We start from the raw sequence: 20,007 nt of genomic DNA on the forward strand, positions 1-20,007 counted from the left end.
TGGTGGTGGGAAGTAATAATATGTTTAAACTTGTGGATATGAATGTTAAGCAACTCTGTACTCTTGGACCCTTATCAGGATTCAGCTCTGCTAGTTTCCATGGTGCACATGAGTCTCATACTCTCAGTTGGCCTGACCTCTCCTACCTTTCCAGAAAAAACCTTGAAGTGCAGTTCTGTTATAGAAAGTGATGATGTAAAAATGGTACTTTTCTACTCTACTTATCTGCTGCCTGTGTATATTCAGTCAGATCTATTAACTTAGAGACAAAATAAGTTTTTATTGCTTTCTGTTCTTGGTAGCAATAGGGGGCTAACACAGTTGAGTGGTGTGGCTTCTGTTCCTTTTTGTATATCAAGGGCCTCATCTTGCTTCCATTGAAGTCGATAATAGAACTCTCATTGTCTTCAGTGGTGCAGGATTGAGCCCCAACAGAATTGCCCTACACAGTTTCACCTTTTTGAAACTTCACTGATGGCGAAGGACTAAACAGGTGTTGCTGAAGGGATACTTAGTTTGTGGAACCTCTACTGGTGCAGATGTGCATGAGGGAAAGAACTCAGTTCAAATTTCTGAGTCTATTCTGAGATTACACGACTGACAGCTAGAAAAAACTATCCTTATTTTACATTAAACTGAGCATACTTTTTAAACTAGAAACCATGAAAAGACAAATATGGAACCCTATGGCATTTTACACTATTACTCCTCAGTGAAGAATTGCAGTTTAAGCAATGTCTTTTTCCTGTAGCTATAATTGTATAGCCAGAGGTGCAGCATGGTTTAAAGGAGTGGCTGCATTGTTTCTCTTCATACATGTATATGTGCACATGGCAAGGTGGTAGTATCCATATGATTACTCTTTATTGTGCACCTTTGACAGCCTTGTTTGCCCTCTGTCCACTAATCAGTCTTCCCCAGGGTTTTTTCTTACATGCAAAACCTTGAATAGATTCAAACCTGCCTCTGAAGTGTTTCCTCTTCCTCCTCCAGACATGTAATTCTTCCTCTTAAAATTCTCCCCGAGATGGGGCAAGATTAATTCTTGAGCCAATGGGGGATATTTTATACTAATGTAATTATTTTTGAAGTACATTAATCGAAACCCATAGAGCTGCAAAGTTAACTCTTTAACTTTGACTAGACTGTCAATTACCACAGGACAAGTAGCCTGGAAACGTGCAGTTCGAGGCGTTCGAGAAATGTGTGATGTGTGTGACACCACAATATTCAACCTTCACTGGGTTTGCCCCAAGTGTGGCTTTGGAGTGTGTGTAGATTGTTACAGGATGAAAAAGAAAAGCATACATGAAGGTGAGAATGTGCAGTGTCCTGCTTTCTTAAAAATTACTTAAGTTGTTGAACTATTATGTTAGTGAATGGATAGGCTTATTGTAAAGCTCTTTTTATAAACTTGTATGCTGAAATTATTGAAGGACAAACAAGTGGCTATTCAGAGACTGAATGAATGAATACATTAACTAGTCATTTAAAATGATTTGGTTGCAGATGGTGCATCTGATACTTTTTCCTGGCTTAAATGTGTGAAGGGTCAGTTACATGAACCGGAGAACTTAATGCCTACACAGATAATTCCTGGAAAAGGTATTCTAATAATTACTGTGGAAATATATGTGAACAGTACCAAGTGTTCTGTTGTTTACTCATATAGGGCCTGATCCAATGCTAGTTGAATGGAAAAGATTCCACTGACTTCAGTGGCCACTGGATCTAGTCCAGAATGTTTCTCCGTAGACTAGGATAAAATGATTTGAGTAATAAAATTGTTCAGCCAGTTTACCAAGAAGCAGTGTTTAAAGACTAACTCTGTATTTTGTTTTGCTGGTGTTATTTGTGTAAAGTATTTAATTTTAAGTACAGAAAGTATCTTGATTTCTCTGAAAAAGTTAAATCCTAATAAACAAAACATGAGTTAAACTGACATATCACCATTTTGGAAATGCTTTCTCTTAACTGTCTTTTAGCTACATAGTGTACCCACATTGAATCTTGATAGTCTGTATGTTTAATTTGGATAATATGAGCTCATTACTGATTCTTCTCATTTAGCTCTCTATGATGTTGGTGACACTGTTCACTCTGTAAGAGCAAAATGGGGAATAAAGGCAAACTGTCCTTGTGCGAATAAGCAGTTAAAGACTCTATCAAAACCAAATCTGAAGGAGGATCCAAAACAGGTATTGCCACTGTCTCACGCTATATATACACATAGTTTGAGAAACAATGATTGGGTCTTTCAAAGGTGCTCAGTGTTGGCCTGACTCTGCTCTCATTAAAGTCTCAGTGATAACTGATTTCAATTAGGCCAACACCAACCACTTCTGAAATCCTATTCTATGGATCTGTGCAATATTAATATGTGTGCATATTCACTGGTTAAACTTTCTTAAATGTACTAGCAAAATGTTTAGGTGTCTAGGGACCCATTATAGGGACCCATTTTTTTTAAGATAAGTGTCCAGTTTTTTAAAAGCATTGAGCGTTCTGCGGCTCTCATCGACTGACTGCTAAAGGAAAAGGAGGATTGTACTGAAGAAGATATTTTCAAGAAACTTCTAGACTGGAAGGGTGAGGGAATCTGGTGGAGTGCAGAAAGAGAACAGGAAATTCCTTGAGTCCTGGAGACTTAATGACAAAATAATGCAACAAAGTAGGTTAAATCTAAAATAAGCAGTTCAGAGGAAATTTGGAGTTCTTAAAAATATTAATCTGTTTGAAGAAAGATTTTCATATCTTCTAGGAATTATTCTAGAAGAATATTCTCGTATGCCTTATAAAACTTCAGTAATGGAGTCTCTAACAAGAATTTTAGGCTAACTAGATAACAAATAAATCTTAATGGCTGGGATATAAGAGAGAGCTTTCCTATAATTAAAACATAGTTTTCGTTTGAGAACATAACCATCTTATTGTAAACAAAATCCACAAAGCTAGTCCTCTTTAAATTGCATTATACAATTTTAGTCTAGTTTTGACGTACTCTGTTAAGTTTAAACACTTACAGGTACTTGGGAATAAATTAAATGCTTCCCTTTTGGTAGTGCCCTTCTGAAAGTTGAGTAGTTTCCATACTACATATGAAAAATATTTAAATTTATCATGTTTTTATTGCTAATTGGACTTGTGAAATAATCCCCCCCACCCCCCCAGCATATGTTACTTGGCAGGGTTGATGCTAGCAATCGTCTTCCCCATCCCACTCCCTCCTCCTCCCCCTCACTCCCCCCCAAATTGCCAAAGGCCAGCTCCACAAATGGTGTAAATCAGCATAGTTCCATTGATTTCAATGGGGTATCTGGCCTTTGGTTTTGAGGATGTGGTAGGCAGAAGACCATACTTAAATTATGGCTTCTACAAGCAAGTATTAAAATAGGTCTGACTTTTTTTTAAAAAACTTAAAAGCAGCATGAACTTCAGAAAATTATTTTAGGCTTAATACTCTAGGGCAGTGGTATGTATTTGTTTTCTGTCTGGCTGGATAAGGTGATGGCCAAATCTTGGCGGGTCAAAGGGCTCTTTTGGTGTTTGCACACTAGCAAAAATATGTCAGTTATTGATTGCTTTATGTTGCATAAGCAAATAATTAAGTGCCTGATTAAAAGTGTACCACTATATGTTGAAATGTATCAATAGGGTAGCTTCAGTGTGTTAAAATGTAAATGAAAAGTTTCTAAAATAAATGCAGGTGAAGTCTGTTTATCTATATGGCTTGTGGGACATCTGATAACTGGGCATTCGGATAAAGTAAATGATATTTTTAGCTGCAGTTTCACAGTGAAACTTTTTAGTCACTGATCTTAATGATGCTCTATTGGGAGTGGAAATGTTTGATATTCAGTTAGCCAGAAATCCTCATGAGCTGAATGAGCATTGGGTATTCAGGATTTTGAGCCCTGAGGATAGAGGAGTAATTGTAGGAGACAGGAGCATCCCTGGTACAGTTTGAGCAGGGAGCAGTGGGGGAGGCCCAGGGAATCGGGGTGACTCCTCCCGGACAGAGCCTTTCTTGTCTCCTGCTTCCCTCTGGGAGCTGTGCTGTAAGGAAGGCCCAACTACTTAGCTCACGGTCTACTGTCAGCTCCAGCCCCTATATTCCCCTGCAGCATCCATGTGCTGACCTGTTTCTGAACCCCTCCTGCCCAGGCCTAGCATGTATGGGCTCAAAGGATACTTTGCAGCTGTGAAGGGAAAGCGGTTATCTCTCAGGAGAGTATAGGTGCTGAAGCTGCAGGGGAGGATTTTCCGTTTGTTCCACTTGGTATCTATTACTTCCTGCTCCCCACCGGCGGCTCTGTTGTAAAGGCATTCTCCCTTTCTTCCCCCCACATCCAGTTCACCAAGGCTTCTGGTGTCTTTGGCCCTAGTGCTCCCTGCCAGGCAGGCCCTTTTACTCCCTGGCAACACAGGGTCCTCCAAGCTGGCAGGTGCTGGCCTCAGGTGCATATGCTCAGAGGTGGAACAGCAGGTGTGTAGCAGGGTGTGCTCAGACGTGGGTCAGCCTGGGGACATTGCAGCTGGGACTGGGCAGGGGGAGCACATGGGCTGGAACTGCTGGGAGCTCAGGGTGGAATTGGAGCAGAGTAGTAGGCTATTCTTAAAGCAGAGCCCCTAGTGAGGAACAGGACAGAACTGCTGATGTATAGCGGGCGGGCCAGTTCAAAACTGCTCTAAGGTGTCAATAACAGATGCCAAGAAAAATATTAAGTGATAGGCTAGGTTGCTATCTCTGTTCCTCCACAGACTTCCTCTGTGACTGGGCAAGCCACTTAAGTATCTTCAACTTGTCTTGCAGAGTTTAATCCCCGGAGAGAAATCCACACTTCAGCATAATTTTGTCCTAAACCCATTAGCCACTAGCTATGATTCTCCTGTAAAACCAACATTTGGAAGTAAACCAGTCTCTTCAGTAAATACTTCTCCTTCCTTGAGTTGGCTGGCTAACCTAACAAGTGGAAACGTGAATAAAGAAAATAAAGGTAAATGTCATATATGAAAAACAACCTTCCGCTGCTACTAGCTAATTGAAAATGTACAATATCAGACCCATTGCAGAATGGGGAGGGGGTTATGGTGGCTGGCTACTGGTATAAGAGTTTAATAAACCAGGTAAAAAGACTTGTGTATTTTAAAATGCCTAACCACCTAAGTCACTTTTGAAAATGGAACTTAAGTTCCTAAGTCATTTAGGCATTTTTGAAAACTTCACCCATGACACTGGATTTTTCAAAACTGCCTAAGCACACTAGGTACCTAACTTGCTTAGGTACTCGTGAAAATCCACTCGCTAGACTGTAGTATTCTGCAGCAATACAGTGGAAGGAAGTAATGAAGACTTCTGAGGAATAAGTAATAATTTGCCAATTCAGATATGGTGCTAGTTTGGGGAAGAGAACAGATTCCCTCCTGCCCCCAAAAGAAAATGGAAGAGGAAGCGCACAGTTTCAGATACTTTAAGACATTAGGCAAGTCTGAAGAGTCAAATTGGCAATGAGCAAAATATTTGTTGATACTGGGCTTGTTTACATTTCACCCACAGAGTTTTGTCTATCTGGTTTTAAATTCAAAACTACATAAGGGGGAAAATGTCTCTTCCAAAAAGGAATAGTATTTTTTTAATGAATATAGTTGAAATGTAGTGTGACTCGAAGATGGTTTAAAATGGAATATATTGGCCATATTAACAAGTAATTTTTTTTAATTGATATAAAACTGTGCTTCAAACTCCAGAATATACCTGCCTTGGTTCAGTTTCAGTGGAGTTTTACCTCTCCGTTTCAGATAAACTCCTCGCGTCCATTTTAAAGAATGAAAACAAACCTCTTCAGACCCTTCCCACTTTCACTAAACCCCCTACTGCCCTGCAGACATTCAACAGTGCAATATTAACACCTGTGAGCAACAACAACACAGGTTTCTTGAGGAATCTGCTGAACTCTTCTGGAGGAAAGGTATATGAGGATTTTTGCAGTGCTTCTTCCTTATTGTGGTTTTAAAGCCAAACTGTGCTGGAAGTGTATAGTGAGTAGGAACCATTTCACCAGGCATGTGCCAATTTAAATACATAACCATCAAAAATATTTTGCTGGGGAAGGCAGTTTCATTGTCTGGCTTTTTGTCAGAGGCATCCATATGGGGGTGCCTAGTTATAGCCTACATGGAGTAGTGCCACAACAGCATAAGCTTGCCAGCTACCCTTGCTCTGTCTGCTGCAGCCCATACACCTGGAAGGATAGAGCCAGAGCATCCTGCAAATGCACTTCCCTGGTAGCCTCCAGGAGGGCTCTGAAACGACCCCCAGCTAGAGTTTAAAGCTGCGTTCTCCATCAAGTGATTTATTTATTTATTTTTTTCAGATGCGTAGATTGCAAATTACTTCACACTGTCCCTCCAGGTGTGAATTAAACCCAGTCTGTAACTAATTTTGAAATAGTGGGGGAAATATTTAAACTGGGTTTCAGAAATGCAATCTCACTGATTTCAGATCACTAACTTTAAATATAATCCTAACTAGGAGCCACGCTCTATCTTCTTCAATGGGTTTGCACAGGTATAAATAACAGCAAGTCTTTCTACAGTAGTTAGTATAAAGCTATGTCACTTACATAATTAAGCATTAACTATAAGGAGACTATTATGCCTACATAATATAAACGTGGACTGAAGTGAAAAGGAAGCAGTTGGTGGCAAAAATATGTAGTAGGAGTGTTGCATGACTTATTAAAATCTCTGCAGAACAATGGCATCTTGACATATGACTGCAACAAAAGCATATATTAACATTCACTTTCTCTTCTCCCTCTTCAATTCAGACAGAAAGTGGGCTCAAGAGCACTCCCAAAATCCTTGATGACATTTTTGCATCGTTGGTGCAAAGTAGAACTCTCACAGATTTGCCTAAGAAACCTCAAGGATTAACTATAAAGCCTACTATATTGGGCTTTGATACACCTCACTATTGGTTATGTGATAACCGCTTGCTGTGTCTTCAGGATCCCAACAATGCGAGTAACTGGAATGTCTTTAGAGAATGCTGGAAGCAGGGACAGGTATTTTCCTCAAGATGTTTTGCTTGTTTCCTGGACACTCACATTATCCTTAGTGGGCTAATACAGACTGTGTAGATTTTTTTTTTTTTTTTTTAATGGCCCTTAGCTGTGGTATCTGAGCACTAGTCAACAGAAAGGATTTTCTAAATATAGAATGGATGTTCTCTAGTGGCAGAGCATACAGCTGGACATTCAGCCTTGGTTCTGAGATTGATTATAATTTCCAGTTAGTAGTGCAATGTATGGCATGCTACTGTGCCAGAGAGCCACCATGGATTATTGTCTAGTGGTTAAAGCAGGGTGGGACTGGACTTCAGACTTCTTTTAGCATTGCCACTGACAAACGATGAGGTTACAAAATTGCTCTGCTTTCATTTCATTATCTGTTTAGAGGGGAATGATTATCCATAATTGTTTCCCTTACATGAGTGTTGAGTGAGTTGATTAGTGCTGAGCTCCTTGCATAGAAGAGGATAAACTGTATAAAATACTACTTCTGTGCATTTTAATACCTCTTGCTGGGATATATTGGTGGCTCCTATTGTGACTCTGGCTTTCTTAGAATCATAGAATAGAATCATAGAATATCAGGGTTGGAAGGGACCCCAGAAGGTCATCTAGTCCAATCCCCTGCTCAAAGCAGGACCAATTCCCAGTTAAATCATCCCAGCCAGGGCTTTGTCAAGCCTAACCTTAAAAACCTCTATAGAAAAGGTCTAAGAAAAACCTCTTGTACCAGATGGAGGCTGTCCATCATAACTTCTTTGATTTACAAAGACAGGACAACAAAGTTGTCTCTAAAACTATATGTAAACCTTTATTGGGAAGTGGATTACGCACCTTTAATACCCACCATGTCCTGTTCATAAGTCTGGGAGTTGACACCCAGAGTCACTTATGAAAAACCGCTCACTTAGCAGCAATGATCTCTGTCACTGTCTTATGGCCAACTTTTTTTTTTTTGGTCTTCTAACAAACATACTTTTTCCTGTTGAGAATTAAAATTTGCGTGAAAGATTTACTACTTCTGTTTTCCAGGCAACTTAATACACTTGAAGTTTTTGTAAGCTTTAGAAACTACAACTTAACTTCTGAAAGTACAGCATATGAATGAATTAGCAGTTTTGTTGCTACTGGTTCCTCCTTTATTTCCCTCAAGTATGGATAAGATTTCAAACTACAAAGCAGCTTTTATTATAACATGTACAGACTACGTAAATCTAGCATGGCAGCTGAAATAATGGAAAGGCATTGTAAATTCTACTAAGTATATCTTCATGAGGTACCCATGTCCTCAGCAACACTATAAATAAAAGATGTTGGAGAAAAGGTATAGTTATTTTAAAAAATATCTTCAGTTTTTGTCTTACTAAATTTGGTATAATCTCTATTGCCATTATAATTCTTGTATGATGAGGCCCTGCAGAAATGCTTATTAAATCTTAAAATATTCTGTATTAAAGAGGCATTAATTTTCTCTAATTCATGTCTTTTAGCCTGTGATGGTGTCTGGAGTGCATCACAAACTAAATGCAGAGCTTTGGAAACCAGAATCCTTCAGGAAGGAGTTCGGCCAACAGGAAGTAGATCTGGTCAATTGCAGAACCAATGAAATTATCACAGGAGCTACAGTAGGAGACTTCTGGGATGGATTTGAAGATATTCCAAGTATGCAATGTGAAGTCACTTATATTCTATTGTTTTGTCTAATGGATACTAAGAAATATGGCAAACAGAAGAAAATATCCTGCTTTCCATTCTTATTGCTTGCTTTACTCCAGAATGTCAGACTTGTTTATCTTTGATGCCTCTGTAAGGGGAATATGCTGTTCTGTCTGGCTTGGAAAAGTTCCAAGTTTCAGAGTTTGACAAATGGTTCATCTTCCCCATGCTCCAGTGTAGCATGCGTGTCAGTGCTCTTTACAGGTGCACCTTGTGAAATGCACTGACCTTGTTCCTAGTCCTCCATACTAAGAGGAAGATATTTCTTCAAAATCTCCTTTTGAGGGCTCTTTCTTCAGCATCTTTTTTTTCCCTCTCTCTCTGGCAGAGAGAGGATCTTTGGGGGAACACTTCGATGAAGTTTGAGTACTCCCATAGCCTAATGTACATCCTTCAACTGCTTTACCAGTTGAATGGAATCTGGATGATTAAAATATAAATGTTGATGCTAACAGGATGGTTGAATTGGCTTTTTGAACCCCTAGAGAACTCTTTTTATTCCACATGTTGCACTTCTAATTGGAATTACTTCTGTGAGCCATTAAATAAAGCTTGTCTTGGACTTCTAATTTCTAATTTTTCAGTATTCCATAGTGATTAAGTTGTCCTGTGGCCTCATCTTGAATTGATACCAGAAGTGGTGTCTTGAATTCCTCATGAATCAGACTATCCTCTCCAGGTGTACTTCCTAAAACCTCCTCCTCATCTGTGGGAAACTAGACTTATACAGTAGATGTTTGAGGGTGCAGGGGTCTTCTGTTTTTGCTGTTTGAATAGGACTAAAGCAATTTAGAAAGCCATCTACATTTTTAGTAGCCCTTAATCAGTGTAAAGGGAATGCATTTCCACTCAGTACATCTAAAGTGCATTAGGCTGTAGGCTGGACATTGTTAAACACTGGTTAGTTTGCTCTACTACAGGGGTGGGCAAACTTTTTTACCCTGAGGGCCACTTCTGGGTATAGAAATTGTATGGCGGGCCATGAATGATCATGAAGTTGGGGTGCAGGAGGAGGTGAGGATTCTGGCTGGGGGTGCAGACTCCGGGGTGGGGCCAGAAATGAGTTCATGGTGCGGAAGGGGGCTCTGGGCTGGGGCAGCAGGGGTCGGGGAGGAGGGCAGCGGGTGGAGGGTGCAGACTCTGGGGTGGGAGGTGTAGGAGGGTGCTCCGGGCTGGGACAGAGGGGTTCAGAGGGCAGGAGGGGGCTCTGGGCTGGGGCAGCGGTTTGGGGCACGGGTGCAGGCTCCGGATGATACTTACCTCAAGCAGCTCTCGGAAGCAGCAGCATGTTCCTCCTATGCCAAGGCATGGCCACTCGGCTCTGCTGTGCACTGCCCCATCTGCGGGCACTGCCCCTGCATCTCCCATTGGCTGCAGGGCCTGGCCAATGGGAGCTGTGTGGGCGGCGCTTGGGACGGGAGCAGCATGTGGAGAGGAGCCACTGGCTGCTCCTTGGCGTAAGAGCCGGAGGGGGGGACATGCCGCAGTTTCCGGAAGCTGTGCAGACCACACCCTGCTCCCCAGCAGGAACTCGAGGGTCGGATGCAGCCCACTGGCCATAGTTTGCCCACCCCTGCTCTACTAGAAATCAGGTTTCATCAGTGGTCTATCTACATAATGTCTCCATCATGAAAATCTGCAGGGCTCTTTGTCTCTCTCTCTCTAGAGCTGAGGGTTGCTTTGTGAGGACAGTTGTGCATTACTTGATTAAACTAGAACTCATCAGAAAAGAATTGTGCTGCTTGCTAGGTTCCCACAAGTGGAAACAGAGGCCACTTCAAAGAAAAAACATTTAATTCCCATAGTTGTTGTGGTTCTTAATGTGAAAATGCAGAATCTCTGCAGAGTTAGATTCTCTTAAAACTATGGCACTTGGGGGAAGAAACTTAAGCAATGGGAGCTGGACAGTACATTTCTAACCTCTGTTGAAAGTGTCTGATGTTGGGAGAGGTTGCTGAGAGGACACAATAGCCACTGATTTCCTGAATTTTCCTGAAATTAAATTGCAGCTGGGATTGGATGGATAGGGAGGACACACCCAATTTCCGGAAGAACCAGTTGCTATTGTAAGAAACTGCTTTTTCTGGGACACAAGTCAAGGAATTTTCCAGACAACAGTGTCATAGGAAAAAACAGGGCCCTGGTTTTGCATAAATGTTTGTGGCTACAGTGTGCTTGTAATGTGTGAGACCAGATACCTTTGGATGAGTTTTCCATTATAAAAAGTACAAGTTACAAGAAACTAATACCTGTGAACTCTTAATCATAGGCCGCCTTAAAACAGAAGGAAGGGAGCCAATGGTGTTGAAGCTTAAGGACTGGCCTCCGGGAGAAGACTTCCGAGACATGATGCCATCTCGGTATGAACTTTTGAAAAAACTATTCCTTGCATGGTTGATGCACCAAAGACCTCACAGAAATCACAAATGCTATTGGCCTCTGAAACACCTGATTGAACTCTGAGCAGTGACTGTCGTTTATGCATAAACTACATCTGTTTCTGTGAGATGCTCAGCATGGTTGAGTGTCTGAGAAATAAGCTTTGCTATAGATGCTCATGAATATACAATAGGTTGTATTTGCATCTAAATTAACCCTTTGCTGCTGATTGATAAAGTTTAGACTTCAAAAAAGAAAGTCCATAATACTTCTCTTAGTTTTTAGGTTCTGTCAAAGTGTACATTTTTGCCAAGTTTAAACTCTGGGTCAAATTTAATCTATGCCTTGCCTAATTTGCATATTGTACTTAATGACAATACAGATAATTGGCCAATTAGTTGATATTAGGGGCTTCAGTGTTGAGTACATTAGTATAATTACTAATATATCTTAAACTTCACATATCTACTACGTTCCTATGTCTTCTCTAGCTGTTTGTTCTCCTGTTTTCCCATTTAGATTTAATGAGTGCATTGATGAAAGAATTACACCCCTTGGCTGGGAAAGAAAATAATGTTGGTTGTAGTAATTTTAATAAATCTGTCCCTAAAATATTTTATACTGTTGCCTAATATTAATGGAGTTGTATTACCATAGGTTTGATGACCTGATGAATAACATTCCATTGCCAGAGTACACTAGAAGAGATGGTAAACTGAACCTTGCCTCCAGACTTCCCAACTACTTTGTTCGACCAGATTTAGGTCCTAAAATGTACAATGCATATGGTAAGTAATCCTGTTAATTTTGTAGCTCATACTTTCCATATATTCCCGTAAATGTTAAATTCAGAATTAAGTACAGACCTGTAGTCATAGACAATCAGATTAGTCATTCTGTCAATCCAAATTAGGTGTTTGATCTTGGTTCCCTTTTATAAGAACTAGAATTGCTCAGATGAGTTACTGTCAATATCCATCAGTTGATCTCTTGGTTTGTATGTAATTATCATTTCTATCCTTAGTTCTCAAGAACCTCTGTGCATTCATTCCACTGTCCTTTTAATGACACATCTGCCTGTTCTCTTTGTTACTTTATTCCACCTCTCCATGGATATTTGCTTGTCCTACGTGTGCCCAATCTTTTTGGAACTCTTTTTTTTTCCTCTGAGCCATAGCCTCCCTTTTTAATCTCTCCCTGAGCCCTTCTTTCCTCGACGTGTGTTTAAAACAGCTCTCAGACATGGTTCTTTCAGAGCCATGCTTGACAAATTTTTCGTTATAGGGGTTGTTAGTATAGCCGCCATACTTAATAGGAACTGGATTGTTTCTGAGACTCATACTGGGCTACATGGCTATAGAAACCCTGTACTAGTAAGTCTTGAGCATGGCTTCTGTACATTTTAGCCATGTTAGGCATGAAGGCAAACAGTGTGTTAGGCCATAAGCCTATTTTGAAAATGTATTTTTTTTTACAATTGTAAGTTGATAGTGAGGCCGGCCTTGGATTCTGAATCTCTGAAAAACAGTTTGATACTGTAATCATGTTAACAAACATTGTAAACATGGCTTTTCAAATACATCTGCTTCTGAAAGTGCATTTTTCTTTATTGGCTTATAAATATGTTGCATATATTTAAATTTTCCAGGTTTAATTACACCAGACGATAGAAAGTATGGCACAACAAACCTCCATTTAGATGTGTCTGATGCAGCTAATGTTATGGTTTATGTGGGCATACCAAAAGGACAAGTCAATCAAGAAGAAGGTAAAACATTTGCTCATTGAGATCAGCGATGTGTACTCGGAGGCAAAGCCCTTCAGTTAATTATGCGTTCACTCTTTGTTCTGTAACAGAAGTGCTTAAAACTATACAAGATGGCGATTCTGATGAGTTGACAATTAAGCGTTTTATAGACAGTCGAGAGAAACCTGGAGCTCTATGGCACATTTATGCTGCTAAAGATACAGAGAAGATCCGGGAATTCCTTAAAAAGGTAGGTTAATGTTATGCTTAGAAACAAACTTGCATATGGGGAACAGAAATGTGGTGATAGAGAGCTCTTCAATCTAACAAAACTCTTAACAAGATCCAATGGCTGGAAGTGGAAGCCAGACAAAACTAAGGTTAAAAAGAAATGCAAATTTTAACTGAGAGTAACTAATAGAACTGGGCAGAGAATTCCCTTTCATGGAAAATTTTTTGATATTTTGAAATTGAAATTTTGGTTTAGTTTCAATTTGGAACACAAAACAAACGCTTGGAAATTTTCTGCAAGAGGGAATGGAGCCTTGGCTCTGAGGCAGCCAACCTGCTGGGAGTCCTGGTGTCTCCAACTCCAAGGCAGTCTATAAGGCAGGTTGCCAGGGAGCAGGACAGGTGAGCTTGCAGGAATGTAGGCAGGTTCTGTAAAACTTCATAATCAAACTTTTTTTTCTCCGCAAAATAGCTGGATTTTGCTAAAAGCATCAAATTCTGATGAAAAACTGCTTCAACAGAATTTTTCCAATATCTAGTAGTTAACCCTCAGTTATGATGTTCCAAAGGTTATAGTGGATTATTGATTACTGGGAATTTTAAAATCAAGACTTAGAATTCTATCCAAAGAGATGCTGTAGTTCAACCACAGCTGAATCAGTAATTGATTCAGGGAAGTCCTATAGCCTGTTATGCAGAAGGTTAAACTAGATCACAATTTTCCTTTCTGGCCTTAATCTAAAGTTAATTTCATGTGGCATGTGCTGCAGGGGCTCTTGCACCAAGAATGGCCAGGTTGTGTGATGAGTTAGAAGAATCTGGTGGTAGATGAGCAGTGGGGTCAGAGGGGAGAGTAGAAACTAGCCCAGGAGGTAAGATAAAGGAAATCTGAGTGTTTTGTGTGTGTGTGTGTGTTGTTTCGTTTTTGTTTTGTTAAACTGTGTTTTCAGTGGATCCTGAATTTATGGCACTGTGTGAGGATGGAGATATGATCTTAAACTGACACTCTAGGCAAGAATTTCAGTAGCCAGGGTCCACCCTCCTGACTACTACAGTGTGGCTTGAATACATTATAATCTTTAAGAATCTTAAAAACTGGTCAACTTTTAAGTCTGCTGTTAGCTGATGTGTAAAGGATTAAAACTGGAGGGAGGGGCACTTTGTAGCTGTGTCAGTCCCAAACCCTGCCAGAACAACAGATGCAAAACCTACACACACATCTCCACTGCTATAATGATCAACCCACCCTCCGCCCCCCACAACCCACCTTTCAAGCTCCATGGGTCCTGCACATGCCTATCCCAACACAGGGTGTACCTCATCCAGTGAACTAAATGTCCCAATAGCAACTATGTGGGTGAAACCAGACAGTAACTATATTCTTGAATGAACTCCCACAGGAAAACAAAACACAAAAACACCTTCTCACTTGTGGATGAACACTCCTGCCCTCTCCAAGTGATCACTATATGTGACTTATCAGTCCTCATCCAAACCCCCACAACACTGGCAAAAGATAAGCCATAACTTTGCTGGACACTAAAAATCGACTGAATTTATGGCTTATTACAACAATCTATAACCCACTAACAACCTCCCTCTTTCTCCCTATGACTGGAGAGGTGTTAACGTGCCACTTCACCTTGAATTGTCCCTTGAAATATGTTAACTACTTATATTAAACAATTTGTTCTGCCTTGTATTAAGCTTCAACACTGGGTGAGGCCAAGTCTACACTACACACTTATTTTGGCATAACTATGTTGCTCAAGGGTGTGAAAAATCCACACCCCTGAGCAATGTAGTTATACTGACCTTAACCCCACATGTCGAAAGTGCTTATGTTGGTGGGAGAGCTTCTCCCACTGACATAGCTATCGCCTCTTGTGGAGGTGGAGTTGAGCTGACAGGAGAGCACTTAGAGCATCTTCGCCAGAAGCTATAGCGGCACAACTGCAAGTTTGTAGTGTAGACCTGCTCTGCATTTCCCATAGCTGAAGAAGAGCATTGTGTAAGCTCGAAAGCTTATCTCTCACCAACAAAAGAGACATGGGGTGGGTGAGGCATTAACACTGGAAGGGATAATTAAATTATGCAAACTGAAGAACTTTGTTTCTGCCTATCAGGACTTTGTGTAGGTCTTGCAAGACGGCTTAATTAGTGGGCTCAATTCCAGGTGTAGTCCTATTTGGTAATGGGAGCAAAAGTAAACCAGATGCAAAGCTTTTAAAAGGGAGGTGGTTGAGTCAGCCAAATGATTGGAAAGTGTATGTCTTGGTGAAAAAAACCTTGGAAGAGTGAAACTTCCAAATTCTGATGATGATGATTCTGGGCTGTTCTCTTGGAGAAATAAACTGCTGATAAACCTACACACTGTCTTATTCATAAGAGATGTGAATGTGGGGATCTCTGACAGGCTTATTGGTAGGGATCAGAGAGGCCTGGTACGCCAGCTAGGCTTAAGGGATGTTAATGGAAAATAAGTACACTGCTTCTACATGGGAAGTTAATACTTCCACTTCATTTCAGATGACGTTACAAAACAGTACATAGCTCTACCTTAAATATTTGTATGAGAAGACCAAAGAGGTAGATTATAGTACATATCATATCTTATTTTCTAGAACAAAACCTCTAATCCCATTGCTACACTGGTTCCCTCTATGGCCTTGGGCAAGTCACATGAAGGACGCAGAGGGGCTCTCTGTAAATGAGATACTTGTCCTTGTCACAGAAGTGTAGTGAAGACCATTAGCAAATGCTTTCAAAGCACCATAAGAATACCAAATCTTCTGTATTATTAAACAGACTGTCGTAATAACCTTTAGAGCTCTTAAAGTACTGGAGGATGAAACTTCCATTTTCATTAGTGTTTATAGCTAGTACTCAAGTATCAGGGGGTAGCTGTGTTAATCTGTATCCACAAAAACAAGAAGTCGTCCGGTGGCACCTTAAAGACTAACAGATTTATTTGGGCATAAGCTTTCGTGGGTAAAAAACGTATGCCCAAAAGCTTATGCCCAAATGTTAGTCTTTAAGGTGCACCGAACTCCTTGTTTTTATAGCTAGTACTGTAATTGAACACACATACACAGGTCAACTACTTAATGATCTGACTTTGTTTGTCAAATACAAGAAGTGCACATTGATACAGTATTTGCCATCTCTTTGGATAGTCACTATTGTATTGTGACTGTTTGTTCAGGTCTCAGAAGAACAAGGTCAAGAGAACCCCATCGATCATGATCCAATTCATGATCAGAGTTGGTACTTGGACAGATCTTTAAGGAAACGTCTTCATCAAGAATATGGAGTTCAAGGCTGGGCTATCGTGCAGTTTCTAGGAGATGTAGTTTTCATTCCAGCAGGAGCACCGCATCAGGCAAGAACCAATGACACTATTATTGACTTGATAATTTTAGACTTCTAGATATGTGACTGATATCTTTGTTCTCTCCTCAGGTTCATAACTTATACAGTTGTATTAAAGTAGCAGAAGATTTTGTTTCTCCGGAGCATGTCAAACATTGCTTTTGGCTCACTCAGGAATTCAGATATCTGTCGCATACACATACGAACCATGAAGATAAACTGCAGGTAATTTATCAATTTTTAGTTTTATATTAAAAAAAAAATTAAACTACATATGTTGGGTTTAATAGCAACTGCATATTAATGTTATGTTGAGTTGCACTTAATGCAGGGGTGGGCAAACTATGGCCCGGGGGCCGCATCCGGCCCTCCAGACATTTTAATCCAGCCCTCAAGCTCCAGCTGGAGAGCGGGGTTGGGGGCTTGCCTTGCTCCATGCGGCTCCTGGAAGCAGCGGCATGTCCCCCATCTGGCTCCTACGCTTAGGGGCAGCCAGGAGGCTCTGCTTGCTGTTCCCACCCCAAGCACCACCCCCGCAGCTACGACTGGTCAGGAACCACAGCCAGTGCGAGCTGCAGGGGTGGCGTCCCTCCTCAGGCTCCTATGCGGAGCCTGCTGCTGCTTCTGGGAGCTGCTTGAGGTAAAGGGCCTGCAGATCCTGCACCCTTGACCTCCTCCTGGGCCCCAGCCCTGATGCTCCTCCCACCCTCTGAACACCTCGGTCCCAGTCCAGAGCACCCTCCTGCACCCCCAGAGCCTGTACCTCCCTCCTGCACCCTGAACTTTTTTTTTCTAGCCTCAGCCCAGAGCCCACACCCCCAGCTGGAGCCCTCACTCCCTTCTGCACCCCAACCCACAATTTCATGAGCATTCGTGGCCCACCATACAATTTCCATACCCAGGTGTGGCCCTGGGCCAAAAAGTTTGCCCACCCCTGACTTAATGCATGTTAACAGAATGGTTTTAATTGATTTTTAAATCAAATTCTGAAGAATAACTCTTCAGAAGTAATTGAATTTTCTGTATAAGTTTTGTGGAGAAAGCTTTTTAAAATTTTGCCCTGTCTTTGGTTTCATGGAGCTGAAGAACTATAGTCTCCCCTAATTCCAAACTTCTCTCAAACTCATATTTTGTATAAGCCAGTCTTGAACTTTTAAAAATGAGTTATTTCTCTAGTTTGAAATAACCTAATGGAGTCGCACTGAGATTAGCCAATGAAACTGTCAGGGGGGAGAGCTGGGGGCTCTGGAAGAGGACATATAGCATTGATAGATTCAACTGCACCTACATTCCTTTCATCATTGCCATCTCAGTCTCAGCTGTTCCCCCTCCACCATCCATGTCCTGTATATCTCCATCCTCATGCTGAACAAGTACTATGCAGCCTTAACTCTGGCCATAACTACAATACACCATTGGGTTCACGTGCAGATTCAGTTCAGTACCATATATAACTAGGTGAGCCAAAATATAGAACAGTTATTAACATTAATCATCCAGTCATTGTTTGATACTTAGGAAAATATCTCAAGTAGCCACTTATACCTGATGCTATACCTCACCTAATTGCACACACCAATACATAGCCACATACAGAAGTAAGTAGAATGGACTTTATTCAGGCTACACCAACCTTCAGTTAATTGTTGAAACTTGAATGTACAGCCTTAAACATGGTTGGAGTTCATGGATGCTGCTTATTTTGGAAAAAGTCAAAACTTTTTCACTCTACAAGAGGCTAAATGTAAAATCTTCAAGACTGACTAGATAAATGCTTTAGCTTTGCCTCTTTAAAGTGGTTAACTTCTTGTTTTCCTTCTAGGTGAAGAATGTCATATACCATGCTGTTAAAGATGCAGTTGGGATATTGAGAGCTAATGAATCCAGCCTTAGCAAACCATCAGGTGGAAAGCCTTAACCATGAACTGTGAAACTGAAAAATATTGGCAGCAGTTTAAACTATTCCATCAGGACCTCCTGTGGATGCTGAGATTAATTGTTACCTCATCTTCCTTTCAGCAGTACCAGAGGATCATGGTACTTTGTTCTATGTATTTGTCTAATGTTTACAAACCTGAGATGTATATGTAGTAATATTAACATTAACAGACTGTGACATACTGTGAATGCTCATTTGCAATAGAATTTTATAAGGAGAAACTCTCCAACCTGTACAAAGATACGTCCTGTAAACCTTACTCTGGAAAATATGTACACTGGAAATTTCCAAATTATCCATTTGAAAAATGTTAATCAAGACATGATGCAAAGGTCATCAACTTTTTTATAATTTGCTTTTGGGGGGAGGGGACAGGAGGAAGTACAAAGTTTTGATTTAATAGCCAACAGTAAGTGTACTGAGTGCAGTTCTTAAGTTTTTACATTAACACAGAACTAACATCAAAAATGGTATTAAAACTAGTGTATATTGACAAGGATGGGGATTAACCATCTTCAGTTAAATGTGTTTACATTTCTACATGTTAAATGAAAAGGGCATTTTCATTAAAAATTCCTGTTTTGAAACTTTGATTTCCAGCTTAAACTGGTATTTGTACTCTAACTCTAGGGTCTAATAGTGAATACTATTATTTCTGTTTTAAGAGTGTGTTCCTTTTCCAACCTCTTCTGTTGACCCTCTAAACTGACTACCCTGATACAATGCTATTAAGTTAAAAACAAAAAAGTATATACAAAAGCAAGGTGTTTCAGGGTAGAAACTTCTACCTTGTGCTTAAAGAAGTCTGAACTAAAAGCCTAGGCAACTGGAAATTAAATTGCATTTAATAGCACTTTTACAGACTTGGTTAACTGAAGTTTGATTTAACTACTCAAGTTCTTATTCCAATACTGTTACTGTAGTCTCTGCAATAGAATGAGATGTGAATTATCTATCCCACTCTAGATCATGTCAAAGTGGTTTTCAAGGCTGTATTTAAAAGAGCAGGTAGCCCCATAAGGGCCCAGGCTGTGGGGCTGGTTCATTACTGTGTAGACTTCTGGGCTTGGGCTAGAGCTCAGGCTTTGGGCCCTTATTACCAATTGCTTGATCCCTCTTCTTCCAGGCAACCCTTCAGCTACTCAACCTCACTGTTCATAATGCTTCTCCACTAAGGTTCTCACTACTTTGTCCAATAATTCCTTCCCCTTTCCTCCTTTAACCCTGCATCTTATGCCAACCGGTATTTTTCGGTGGTAGAAAAAAAATATGGCACTAATACCTACTGTCACCCTGATCTGTCCCTCTACTGGATCCCTTTTCCCTACCTGTTTTGATCTCCGATTGTAAACTTTGGAATATGAACTACATGTACAGCTCTTGAAGAAAAAATGTTAAGTGCTTGTCAGTCTTGATGCACCTGCACCATATGCATTGAGGTGATCATGAAATGACAGATCTCCTGAGTCTGTTGCTCTTACTCCTTCCTTTCGGTAGACTAAGAAAATGGACTTTATAAAGGATGATTAACAAACTCAAACTAGTAGTTT

General features: G+C 40.5%; 1 protein-coding gene across 8 annotated transcripts in view; it reads left to right on the top strand.

Moving 5' to 3' along the window:
* KDM3A (lysine demethylase 3A) overlaps positions 1–19,050 on the top strand; it is a 51,055-nt gene extending 32,005 nt beyond the window's left edge. For 5 of the 8 annotated variants that reach the window (XM_073342865.1, XM_073342869.1, XM_073342872.1 and 2 more), the window contains 14 exons: positions 1,162–1,314; positions 1,510–1,605; positions 2,071–2,198; positions 4,814–4,997; positions 5,800–5,969; positions 6,831–7,067; positions 8,564–8,735; positions 11,059–11,149; positions 11,826–11,956; positions 12,817–12,936; positions 13,026–13,165; positions 16,352–16,528; positions 16,609–16,743; positions 18,341–19,050. In XM_073342865.1, coding sequence (XP_073198966.1) covers positions 1,162–1,314; positions 1,510–1,605; positions 2,071–2,198; positions 4,814–4,997; positions 5,800–5,969; positions 6,831–7,067; positions 8,564–8,735; positions 11,059–11,149; positions 11,826–11,956; positions 12,817–12,936; positions 13,026–13,165; positions 16,352–16,528; positions 16,609–16,743; positions 18,341–18,436 — 2,030 coding nt within the window. In that variant the 3' untranslated portion in view covers positions 18,437–19,050. Of the gene's footprint in view, positions 1–1,161; positions 1,315–1,509; positions 1,606–2,070; positions 2,199–4,813; positions 4,998–5,799; positions 5,970–6,830; positions 7,068–8,563; positions 8,736–11,058; positions 11,150–11,825; positions 11,957–12,816; positions 12,937–13,025; positions 13,166–16,322; positions 16,529–16,608; positions 16,744–18,340 lie in introns of those variants that run through there. The other 3 variants (XM_073342868.1, XM_073342867.1, XM_073342870.1) reach the window with 3 other exon arrangements.
* Positions 19,051–20,007: the final 957 nt, after the last annotated feature.

This window comes from Lepidochelys kempii, chromosome 4, assembly GCF_965140265.1.
Source record: "Lepidochelys kempii isolate rLepKem1 chromosome 4, rLepKem1.hap2, whole genome shotgun sequence".
Taxonomy (NCBI): domain Eukaryota; kingdom Metazoa; phylum Chordata; order Testudines; family Cheloniidae; genus Lepidochelys; species Lepidochelys kempii.